Source organism: Martes martes, assembly GCF_963455335.1.
Source record: "Martes martes genome assembly, chromosome: 9".
NCBI lineage: Eukaryota > Metazoa > Chordata > Mammalia > Carnivora > Mustelidae > Martes > Martes martes.
Window position 1 is genome coordinate 20,169,986 of NC_137896.1, and position 12,710 is coordinate 20,182,695.

Genomic DNA, 12,710 nt, shown 5'->3' on the forward strand with positions numbered 1-12,710 from the left:
CCACCCAGGCAGCCTGTATATAATTTTTTCAAAGACACCTGAGATCATACCATGTATATAATTTTGAATCCTATTTTCTCTGTAATCTGTCACGCTTTCTAGTAAAAAATAAATTTCACAGGGGTGTCTGGGTGGCCCAGTCGGTTAAACAGCTGACTTGTTTTTAGCTCAGGTCATGATCTCAGGATTGTGAGACTGAGCCCCACCATTGGGCTCTGTGCTGGAGCCTGCTTGAGATTCCTCCTCTCCCTCTCCCTGGCCACACCCCCCCCAAACTTGTGTGAGCTCAGAGTAATGTTCATGTTCTCCACTACCAACTCACTTTTCTACAACACGGAACATTTTCCATCAACGTGCTGAAACCCAAAACCAGCAATGTTACCCCTGCTTTCCTAAAACGTTAACCCCTGGCCTTTAACCAAGTAGCTGCTAGGGAGTAAAAGCAGGGGACAACTTCTGCAATGAGCAACTGCTTCCCTGGTACACTTCAATTGCGCTTTTCAAAACAAAGTGGCCTTAGTACAAACCCCAAATCCACCTCAGGCAAGCTATTTCACATTTTTGAGCCTGTTTTCACATCTGTAAAACAGGGATAGTATCACTTTCCTTGTAAAACTGTTTTAAGGATAATAGAATTAAGAATAATGGCAAGAGGGGTGCTTGGGTAGCTTAGTAGGCTAAGCGTCTGCCTTCAACTCAGGTCATGATCTCAGGATCCTGGGATCTAGTCCCACGTCTGGTTCCCTGCTCAGGGAGGAGTCTGCTTCTCCCTCTCCCCCTTCACCTCCCCACCCCCTGCTTGTGCTCTCTCTTTTTCAAATAAATAAAATCTTTAAAAAAGGAGGAAGAAGAAGAAGAAGAAAAATGGCAATATCTGGGCCCTGACTAATGCAGTCAGTAGAGTGTGACACTTGATCTCAGGGTTGGGAGTTCAAGCTCCATGCTGGGTGTGGAGCCTACTTAAAGAAAAAAAGAAGAAGAATGGCAATATTTACCTTCCAGGCTGGCTGGCTGTGCTCTAAGTACTGCATGAAATATCTCATGCAGCCTCACACAGCCTCAGTGTGGCGGAGACTTTCATCATCTCCGTTTCAGATGAGGAGCTAAGACTCGGAGACGTCAGGCAATTGCCCAAGACCACAAAGCTGGCAAGCACTGGTGCCAGGACCTAAACCCAGCCAGTCTGATCTTAGAACCTGCACAACATAAGAACTTCTCGGCTCACAAATACTTGTTACTTTTTAGTAGAGGCATGAAAGAGCAGAGCCCACTGTAGCCTGTACCTTCAGTCATAAATGCTAATAGAAGATTTTTAACATTCTTGTTCTAACTATCTGTGGATTTCATTTATACATGTGATATGGGCCCTACACGACTCAGCAAATTTCAGTGCTAGGTGTATTACCAAAGCAGCCCCCTCAGACAGGGGGACTGTCCCCTCAATCCAGAAGGATTCAGGGGACAAATGGTCTTGGACTTGCAGAGTAAAAACTACAGCACCACAGAATTTCATTGACTTGCATGCAGGATAAGATTTATTTATTTAATTCCTTCTGTCCTCATAAAAATGTTTTAGCTATCATCAACTCCATGTTAACTTATGAATATATTTACTCACAGAGGTTTAGGAAAATTACCTTCAGTGCTTCTAAGGACAAAAATCCAAAGTGAGAAAGGAAGAGGCGTGCTGTTTGGAATTCCTGGGCAGGAGGTGGAGGCTTACAATCCGTAACTGGATCAGGAAAACTTCTCTTCCGCAGCTCTTCCTCACTTTGTTGTTCAAGGTGTACTTCATAAGCAATCTGCTGGGTCATGCCATTCCTTAATTTTTCATGCCTTTCTTCCAACTGAAATAAACCAAATATTTAATTTTGTTGGAACTATTAGAAAAGTAACAGGATTAACCTTAATTTAAGAAAATAAAGCTTTAAGCAACAAAGGAAATGCAGATAATTTTCAGTGATCAACACAGAGTTTCAATTCAGTAGAGAATGCAACGAAGCAAACACGTTTCGAGGTTAAAACAAATACCCAAAAAACTGTAAATGAAACCATTCTGTCTCTGCTTCCCCTCAAATGGGCAAGAAAGGGGTAGGGGTTGTTGCTTCCACTCCCTCTCCCTCACCACAGTCCACCCTCACCCTGCAGCCCCTCATGTTCAAAGTCCTCGTCTGAATGGATTACTCCACTAGATTCAGAGAATCTCCCCTACCCCCTGCTTCGCTTCTGCTCAATCCTAGTCTAACTCGATCCTCTGTGGTGAACGATGATCCTTCCAATAGCCTGGCTGGGAAAGCCTGGCTTCATCTATATGCCAACCAACACACCTAAGCCCTCCCAAATCTAACATCTTTTTTTTTTTTTTTTTTCAAATCTAACATCTTGGTACCCTCTTCTAAACATACAAATGGCCATTATCCTTCCATATTCTTACACCACTCAAATTTTTTACTTAATGCCTCCAGATCCCAAGGACTTGTGAAGAAGACAGTCAGCACAGTAAGTTAAGTAATTTCACTACAGACGATTCTATTTTTTTTTTTTTAAAGATTTATTTATTTGGGAGAGGAGGGGCAGAGGGAGAAGAAGAGAGAATCTTTTTTTTTTTTTTAAAGTAGGCAGAGAGGCAGGCAGAGAGAGAGAGGAGGAGGAAGCAGGCTCCCTGCCTAGCAGAGAGCCTGATGCGGGACTCGATCCCAGGACCCTGAGATCATGAAGCTAAAGGCAGAGGCTTAACCCACTGAGCCACCCAGGCGCCCCCAGACGATTCTATTTAACCTGGGCTGGGCTGCCTGGCAATTTTATGAACTATCTTTTATTCCCTATTTCATTGCTAAGAACTAAAATTAAAATTTACATGAGCTCCTTCAGTTTCTCTCCTTTCCACATTCAAATGTCTCTGAATCTCCACCTGCTCACTCCTTCTCTCCTGTCTTACCAAAAATATGGTTTTTCTATTTTTTTTTTTAAGAGTCAATCAGACTCTTATTCGATTACTTAGCACTTTCCTAGCTCATCTTACAGTGTTAGCAGACACAGGCCCTTCTCCACTGCTTCCTTCCTTTCAGCCTCTAAGCATGTTCATATTCCTCACATCTATGAGTTTAAAAAATAGAGAGAAAGAAAAAAGTAAAAACTAGCTTTGCCTTGCCTTAGCTAGGCCATTTCCTCATGCTGTTATCTACTTTGTACCCTTCTCTTAACTGCTAACTGTGTAGTTTATGTTCACTGCCTCTCATTAACCACTCATCACCCAGCCCCTTACACTCGTGTCACTGACTTTGGACCTGCTCTCAAAGGTCACCTGCACATTCATGCCAAAATCCAGAGGCCTCTACTTAGTGCTCCTTCTCCCCGATCTCTCTGGCTAGAGTAAGCAGCCTCCATTCTTGCCCTATTCTCTCATGCCCTGACATACTTCTGCCCCCTGCTTCTTAAACTTCTCTCCTGATCTAAGATACCTATTAGTTAATCTAAATATCTAAATCTAAAACCAAATACATCTTCCCCATCTTGCCAAACCTGTCCTCTTCCTAAATAATCCATATTTCTATAAACAGCACAGACATCTCCTTTGTCACTCAGCTTTAGAATCTAAGTTCTTCAGTTTTTTTCCTTCTCTCATCAATTGAAGACTGCTTGGGTCTATCTCTATATTACATTCCATGTGTTTCAACTTCTGCTATTAGTCAGGTAGTCCTTCCTTTTCCCTGCCTGGATAGTCATCCAAATCTCTGAATTGGGTTTCCCTTCTCCAAATGCCCTCCAGAGTGCGATCATGTCTCCATCCTGCTGAAACCTACCACAGACTGCCCAAGATGCCTCTCTAAGAGACGTCCAGGTCCTTTGAATCAGCTATAAACTACACTTGTCTTACTATATGGTAACCTGGATGACAGAGATCTAGGTCATCTTATGAACCATCTCCAGTAACATCAAAAAAAAAGCAGTGTCTCGACCACAGCAGTTGTTCAAGAATGTTTATCATCATTCCCTTAACAATAGCTGACAATGACTTATCTTACTTCTTCAGTGACAATTTCATGCAAATCTGGAATGCTCAGATCTGCTTTCACAAAAGGAATCTTATCCACCTCTTCAGGAAATGGTCGATGTTTGACAGTATATTTAAATCCAACATCATCTTTAGGAACTGGACGAGGTTCAGGTACAAAAAGCTGTTAAAATAAAGCAAATAATGTTATGTGCATTACATTTGGTGTCATCTGTAATGACACATACTTTCCTGGTCTCTTAGATGCCTCTTTCCCTAGGATTACATAACACTGGAACTCAGTAAGAATCTGCAAATACCCCACTGTTAACACTAAAGGTAAACAGTCCGTGTACCAGTGTACTCTTATTTTTACAAAAATGTTCATCATTTTTACAGATTTTTGTGACTTATAGGTTGTATATCTCTAACAGCCTCAGGCCAGAATCTCCAATAAGTGGTAAACCATTGGTAAACCAATGGATAAAGCAGTTCAGAACTTAATGCTCAAATCTCCCTCGTCTCCAAAGGTTCTCAAAACATTCCATATAAACAAAGCAGAAATTTGGGTCCCCTGGACCTCTCTAGACAGTGAGTCTAACTGAACACCAAATCTAGATGCTCATGGCTCCACATCCCTGCTTTAATATACATTAACTGTGTGGCTTTTGTTTTTGCATCTGAAAAGTGCAAATATCCATCATTAGAATGTTGTAATGATTAAATAAAAATGTACGAGACACATATTAAAGCACCAACAAATTTTAATTCCTTTCCCAATCTCCTTCCTCCTGTCTTTAATGCCAATTTACTGGCTTACAGTGCTGACAGAATGTGATCTGCATGACACCACCAAACAAAAACAGGGGTGTGCTCCTCACAGGGCAGAAACACAGTTCATCTGTAACAGACACCTAGGATGTTAAACAATTTTAGACACATGCTCCAATTTTGTGGCTGTCTCTCTTAAATGCTGGTGACACATTTAATGAAGTCATGTTTTAAAGAAATTTTAGTAACATAAGTAAAAGCTTAAAATGTTATAAGTGAAAAGAACAGTATACAAAAAGGACTCAAACTCTAATATTACCGTGTACAGAAAGGAAAAAAAGATTGTAAAGAAATCTACTAAACAACTTAGTGACTACATCTGGAAAGTCAGGGTACAGATGACTTAAAATTTTTTCCTTATTATCTGAATTTTCCAACCTTCTCCCATGAGCAAATTTTATTCACAAAATTACAAACATTACAAAGAAAAAAAATTATGCCATCCCACATAAGATTTCATTAAATTATACAGCATATTAAAAAGTATAGGGCATATTACCAATTATACAGGAATAAATCATATAAAAACAACGTGAAACTAAGTCCTATTGCCAGAGAGATCAAGAGTCTGGCCAAATTTTTTTCCTATGTGGCGCATACCTGAGTTTTATTATATTTAACACAGTACAAAAAAATGAGGCCATGGCTCAGAACAGTTCTTAATCATAAGCAGATTCAGACCTGGAAAGCTTTTTGAAAATATACCCGTCGTGAGGATGTCTTTAAAGATTAATTTAGTGGATGTGGGAATTATGGGCTCCTAAGATGATTCTGATGTGAACCAACTGACTGAACCCTGGCTAGGATCAAAAATATTTACCAATGAACTTTGTTCAGATGTTATCTAACCTTTAAATCATAACACACACACACTCACATGCACACACTCACTCACTCCTAGTCACTTCCCTGTAATTTCTAATGGATACCTTCTGATTTGCTTTTGCTCCTCGGGGTAAAAGGCAAAGCTGTTGTGCCCAAGCAAGTCTTCCAGACATTCCCCGGACCAGCACAGTGACAGAGGGGAAAAAATCATCTAAAATAAAATATTGGTATAAAAAGTTTTTATTTCAGACAACAACCATTTAAAATACACGTGTTATCAACCACTAATAATCCAAGCCCAGCACAGTGTTTGAAAGCCACAGTGTTCTTGTCTGTGTGCTACCTCTGCTGTTTCTGCCATATCCACATACCGTTAAGTACTATTATCTTACTTTATATCAACCACTTTCTTTTTTAAATTTAAATCTATTCAAAAAGGAAACTGTGTATCTTTAAGTGGAAAACTGTGAGTTTTGGTGTGCTAATAGTTTATTTTTTAAACACATATTTAACAATACATAAAATTATGTTCATCAACGTGTTGACTAACACCATCTCACATGCCTCCAGTGATACACACATTTCTGGCAGACCCTGTCCTAGCTAATACTCTTAGTCCAGAAAAACAGACTGGGTGTCTGCAGTACTACTGCTGCATTCCCCCATGCCTTATGTACTGCTATCCACCACAGGCAGTCCCTGTTTCATCCCAGGGGAAGTTCAGGGGCAGGGAATTGGGCAGGGGGAGGGCAATGGGGAGAAATTCAGGATGGACTTCCCGGGTGACCCAGATCTTCCTTCTTATTCCCTCCTTTCGTCCTGGTATGGGAGTTAAAACTTTTTCAGACTTTTCTTTCTCACTTCTTCTGTTACTAATTATAATAAACTATCAAAATGTTCTTGTAAATCTATAAAATCCCAACTATTTATATTTTTAGTACACTTCCAATGCAGTGAAATTACTGGGAATGAGAGTAGGTAAGTCCTAAAAAATCTGGAAGAGGGCTGACACTTACCCCTCAGGCCAGGAAACCTAAAGGGAACACTGAGATTTTAGACTCCTTAGGAAGTGGCCTGGGAGTAGAAGGCTGGGGGAGTCATGAATAATAGGCACAAGCCAGGAGAAAAAGTGATGCAAGCCCTAGGTCTGGGACAGAGAAGAAAGAAGTACATGCAGGGAAGAGTTGGAACTAGAACTTCTGGAGCTGGGAAATGACTGAAGGCCACATCTGTTTGACATTAAAGTCATTGTACCTTCGCACCATACAAGGGAAACCTGTGATGGTATTCATTCATCTCTGAACTGTAGGGAAATGTCTCATTTTCATTTTATGGATTCATGAGATCCTACCCATATAGTCTCAACAGAATTTGCATGGGACTTAAGACCCTGTTCACCTCTGTAAAGGTTAGTAAGTCTTTAATTACTGAGAAAATCCTATGGGACAGGGACAACAGAATAGCACAGTATAAAGCTCAGAAAATTTGGACACTAGTCCTAGTCACACCTCACACTTCTTGAGTAACCCTGACCAAGTCATATATACCCTCTCTGAGCCTCCATTTCTTCACCTGTAAATGAAGGAACAGTGGGAGATTCCCTGGACCCTCTCTGCCCATAGGTTCTATAACCTTCACTTTCCCGGAAATCAGGATATCTCTGAGAACATGCTTCCTTTACATACTGGCTGATTCCAATACCCATCAGAAAAAAAAATGTATTCTGAGTAGCCTGGGTTGCAGTGGTAGTCATATACCTTAAGATGGCTTATGGTGGGGCGGGGGGGGTGGTTTGAGGAGGCAACAAGTGTATGTTGTGTCAATGGAAAATCATTTAAGGGTTTTCAGGAGGGCATGGCATGGTGAGATCCATACTTGAGGAAAACTATAATGGTGGCAGCAAGTAGGACAGGGGTAAGGATAAGACATTTTGGAACCAGACGAGGGGGGGATCAGACCAGATAGGAAGCAACTATAATAATCTCAGTAAGAAATAATAAGGCCCTGCATTTGGATGTATTGGGAGGGATGCAGAGGAAAAAAAGATGCAAGAGTCACTGGGTAAGCAGAAACTTGGACACCAATTATGGAAGGGAGAAACAGGAAGGAGCAGGCCAAGATGACTCCTCAAATTTCCCACCTGTTTGGGTGGCACAGATAGCTAAAATACAGTAAAGGGGAGTGAGGGCCACAAGAGGAGAAGGGCAGGATCCAAAGTTCAAGAAGAGTAATACAATTTTTATGCACAGTACAAAAGAGAAAATACCCCACTAAAATAAACTTTTTATAGAATTACAGAGCTTCTTTCTGGTATTCAGATACAGACAAAGAGCGTCTAAGAGATTCTATTTAATATGTGTATTCTATTTTCTGACCCTCTCTTTTTCCGTTACTATTACCACACAGCTAGGAGATATTTTGACAAATGCAGAATTGTGTGCATTTGTAGCCTTTTCCTTCCCTATTCCTGGAAACAGCCTGAGAGAAGCACTGACAAACATGTCAATTTAGCAGTGGAAAAGGCCCAAAGTGCTGAAACTTACTCTGTTCATTTCCAAGAGGTTGCTCCAGCATTGCCAGGATGACACTGTTATCCAAGACAAAGTACCGGAAACTATGCTTGTTTATGGTTGGCAGTCTGGAGTATTTAATCAAAGTGGTCTCATTCACCAGACTACAAGGAGAGGCAGGACCACTGGGTGAAGGAAATGCTCCAAGCAACTGCATAATACTATGGAGAATGCAAAAGACAACAGTTAATCCCCAAAGCAAAATCTTAAGTTTACCTCATGCATCAATGTGGCTCTTTGAATTTTAAATGACCACAGCCATGCTTCCACTTTGCAAGTCAGATTTACTCCCTGTGGCAGATGTCATGGTGCGTGCCCCAGATTCCTGCCTCCAAGACTGAAAGCTCCAGTCCCCCAGATGCAAAGAGATGGTGGCCACAGCTTCCAGCTGTATCCCTCTCTAGGACTTGCTCTCAGCCAAGAAGCAGTACCTCACCCCAAATCACTGCTTTGTCCTGGGACAGCCCACAGTCAGCGAAAGGGTGACGTGGGGGTATCAAGTCCCATCCCAGCCCCAGAGCTCTTTGTTGCACTTGCCCCAGCTTAGTGCTTCCCTCTGCTCAGTCCTGCCTCCTTCACTCCCACAGAGTGGCTGATCCTAAGAGCACCCTCCAATAAACTTCTTGCAAGGAAATTTCTCTCAGAGTCTGATATCCAGAGAACCCAACTAATCACACTTTGAAACTGTGGAGCTCCCAAAGATAAACATGCATCGGGCTCTCTGCTCAGCGGGGACCCTGCTTCCCCTCCCCCCCTGCCTGCCTCTCTGCCTACTTGTGATCTCTGTCAAATAAATAAAAAAAATCTTAAAAAAAAAAAAAAAGACTGAACGCACTAATAGTACACTTTACAAAACACCTATAATTACTAAATAAGAATATTTAAGAAAAAAATATTTTGTAAACCGGAATTCAACCAAATAAAACTTAACATTCAGAAATGTTTATGTCCATAGAGATTTCTGCATACATTCAATTAATAATAGTAACTGGCACGCAACATTTGCATCAACATGAATGGAACTGGAGGAGATTATGCTGAGTGAAATGAGTCAAACAAAGAAAGACAATTATCATATGGTTTCACTTATTTGTGGAACATAGGAGTAATAGCATGGAGGACATAAGAAGAAGGAAGGGAAAAATGAAGGGGGGGGGGAGATCAGAGCGGGAGGCAAACTATGACAGACTAGGGACTCCAGGAATCAAACTGCAGGTTTTAGAGGGAAGAAGGGTGAGGGGATGGGTTGGCCCGGTGATGGGTATTAAGGAGGACACAGATTGCATGGAGCACTGGGTGTTATACTCAAAAAATGAATCATGGAGCACTACATCAAAAACTAATGATGTACTACTGTATGGTGACTAACATAACATAATTTTAAAAACTATAAAAAATTAATAATAACTGGCACTTACCATGAGGCACTGGTCTAAGCACTTTACACACATTCTTTTATTTAGCTATCAGAACAAACTTCTGAGGTGAGTACTATTATTATTCCCATTTTATAATGAAGAAACTGAAGCACAGAGAGAAAGTATCTTGTAATGATTTTACCTTGTGGTCCTAGTATCACCTGACCCCTCATATGCATCTCATTTAGAGTCCAACGCACTACCAGTGTGCGACAAGGCCTTCCCAATATGCACTTCATTTGGAAAACTAACACTTCCCAACACATTCTTGTCATCTCAATCCTTAGCTTGAGCGGCTTCTCCCTTTCTCCTTCATTCTAATGCCTGAATGCAAATACCTCTGATAATGGAAGGCAACGCTGCTGGAGAAGTTTTCCATCCAAAATTTTCTCTCCTCCTAGGAGGAGGATGGTCTAAAAATTTCAAAGACCAGGAGAAACTGATGGTGAGTTCAAGCCTCTAAGGTTTTGTGGAAAAACAAGTGATATACCAGCAAAGCAGAAATGGGAAAATGTGACTTTAGTTTTCTAATACGGGACAGAGACAGATGTCACAAAGTATATGGACCACGTGAGTTTGGCATGTTCCAAGCAAAATTCTAAGACAATATCAAATGGGCTGCTGGCAAGGAAATGGGTTACTGAGATCAAATCACACCAGCCTAACAACATTTTCTCTTCTGATAGTGACTAGACTGGAAAGGCCAGAGCATGGTCTCTGAAATCAAGACATACAAGTATTTGACAGTGTATGCTGATAACCTTGGAGACAACATTGAAAAATCCCTGTCAACCTGAATGGAAATCTCTGATGGTGTGCTTTGTGGGTCTACCTCTGTTCAGTATTTACACCAGTGTCTTTGATTAGGACACACACATAGCAGGCTCATTAAATCTGCAGTTGACCAAAAGTTGAACTGCAGAGTTAATGTGTTAAAGGAAGAGTTGGGATCCAAATAATGAGGTAAATCTTACATAAAGAGATCTCAAGTTTAAATGTAGAGTTCTGTACATCCAAATACCCCAAACAAGTAAGTACACGATGAGAAAAATAGACAAAAGATAAATGTGTGAAAGAGACTCTAATTTTAGTTACTTCATGCAAATTATAAGTTCTCAAAACCCAATGCAACCTCAAAGTACATTTGAATCCAAATATAATATCCTACAGAGCGTAAAGATCATCCAACTCACCTAGAATATTATACTCAGCGCCTTTAAGAGGTACCTAAGTAGTGAAACCCACACCTCTGAGAGAAGAATGACCGGGATGATAAAGGTACTTGAAGCTCTGTCTTATAACAAACAGCTTAACGTACTGGCAAAACGAATCACTATCTTCATGAGCACTATCGTCAGACATTGTTACCACCTGGAAAGAGGACTCCACTAGCAAGAGTTTGAATTAGAACCAATAGTGAGGTAGAAGTTAAAGGGGGAGAGATTTCAGTTCAATGTAAACATCAAAATTTTAACAATAAAAGTGAAGGGGCGCCTGGGTGGCTCAGTGGGTTAAAGCCTCTGCCTCCAGCTCAGGTTATGATCCCAGGGTCCTGGGATCGAGCCCCACATCAGGCTCTCTGCTCAGCAGGGAGCCTGCTTCCTCCTCTTTCTCTCTGCCTGCCTCTCTACCTACTTATGATCTCTATCTGTCAAATAAATAAATAAAATCTTAAAACAACAACAACAACAATAAAAATGAAATGGGAACCCTGGGGATTAGAGTATCCCAAAATTAGAGATTAAATAACTCGGTATACGTGTCTTACAGGTAGCTTAGGCAGAGGGGCTGCTGAAAGGTGTTCCAAGAGTCCTAACTCCGAATTTGTATTACTACATGAAGGAGAAGATGCTACTATTCTTAGCATTGTGAGAGGTGTTGAAGAAGGAAATGTCGCCTCTACCCAAGTTAGGGAGACAACACTAGCATGTATCAAATATAACCAGATATGATCGTGACAGTATAGAATTCCATACTATGCAGTTGGGTCTGACTGAATGAGCACAGAGGCACAGAAGAGAGTTATCATTAAGAAGCAGAATAGCCAAGGAACGTCCCCTAGAGGTAGCCAGATGTGATGTGAACACTGAGCAGGGGAGGATGTGAGCACAAGGGAAGGAGGGAAGTCATGAAACCCAGGGAACACACAGAGACAGGTCTGAGCATGCCCACAAATGGCCTATCAGGTCCCTCTATGGCAAAAGGGATATGCTGGGAAAGATCAGACAGTATGAGTGGGGACAGAATAAGGAGGGCCTTGACAACCAGACAAGGAGTCCAGACAACATGGCAGAAAACAGATCTATTCAGTTTTCAATCACTTAAGCAGTAGAAAAGAAAAGAGTGCCTAAGGATGAATTCAAAAATGGAATGCAAGATGAACAGGGTGAGATTAAAAACAGGGAAATTAGGCAAGAAGTGAGAAGAGCCTAGAACAGGATGCCGAGGTTAGAGGGGATGGAGGAAATACTTCTAAAAATAAAGTCTACTCGATTCATATAGGGAATGACAGAAAAAGTAGAGATAAATCAGACAAAAAAGACAAAGGTTTGGGTTTGCATAACCGGAAAACAGCAGTGATGCAGACATAAAGCAGTAATTTTGAGGAAGAGATTTGATTTGGGACAGGTTTCATGATGACGGTACTCTACAGGGCCCTGTTCAGGACTGGTAACTGGAGATACCATTTGTGGAGTTGGCAGAAGAAACAAGACAGCTGAAGATAAAACAGATGAACCGCCTAGGTAACCACTAGCTAGGTTGCCTGGAAGCCAGGGCTCACTACTCATTTTGAGCACATATCCAGTTCTTACAGCGTCATATTCTTATAGGAATGTCCCACCCAGGCTAGGATACAGCCAACTTAACTTTTGTATAATACAGAGTTCCCAGTGAGAAGGGCTCTCCCCCTTTCTCTCCATATCCTTCTTACTCTTCCAGGCACACATCAAAGCTCGTTTCTTTTATAAAGCTTTTCAGTCTACCCCACCCCTAAATGGTCTTCTCTCTGAACTTTTTTTAAAGATTTATTTGAAAGAGAGAGAACACATGCTCATGTGCATGCATGCAGGA

General features: G+C 41.2%; 1 protein-coding gene across 2 annotated transcripts in view; it reads right to left on the minus strand.

Moving 5' to 3' along the window:
• RALGAPB (Ral GTPase activating protein non-catalytic subunit beta) overlaps positions 1–12,710 on the minus strand; it is a gene marked incomplete at its 5' end in the record, with an annotated part of 67,092 nt that overhangs the window by 18,932 nt on the left and 35,450 nt on the right. For both annotated transcript variants that reach the window (XM_080814518.1, XM_080814517.1), the window contains 4 exons: positions 1,638–1,847; positions 4,026–4,178; positions 5,755–5,861; positions 8,194–8,381. In XM_080814518.1, the coding sequence (XP_080670644.1) occupies positions 1,638–1,847; positions 4,026–4,178; positions 5,755–5,861; positions 8,194–8,381 (658 nt within the window). The remainder of the gene's footprint in view (positions 1–1,637; positions 1,848–4,025; positions 4,179–5,754; positions 5,862–8,193; positions 8,382–12,710) is intronic.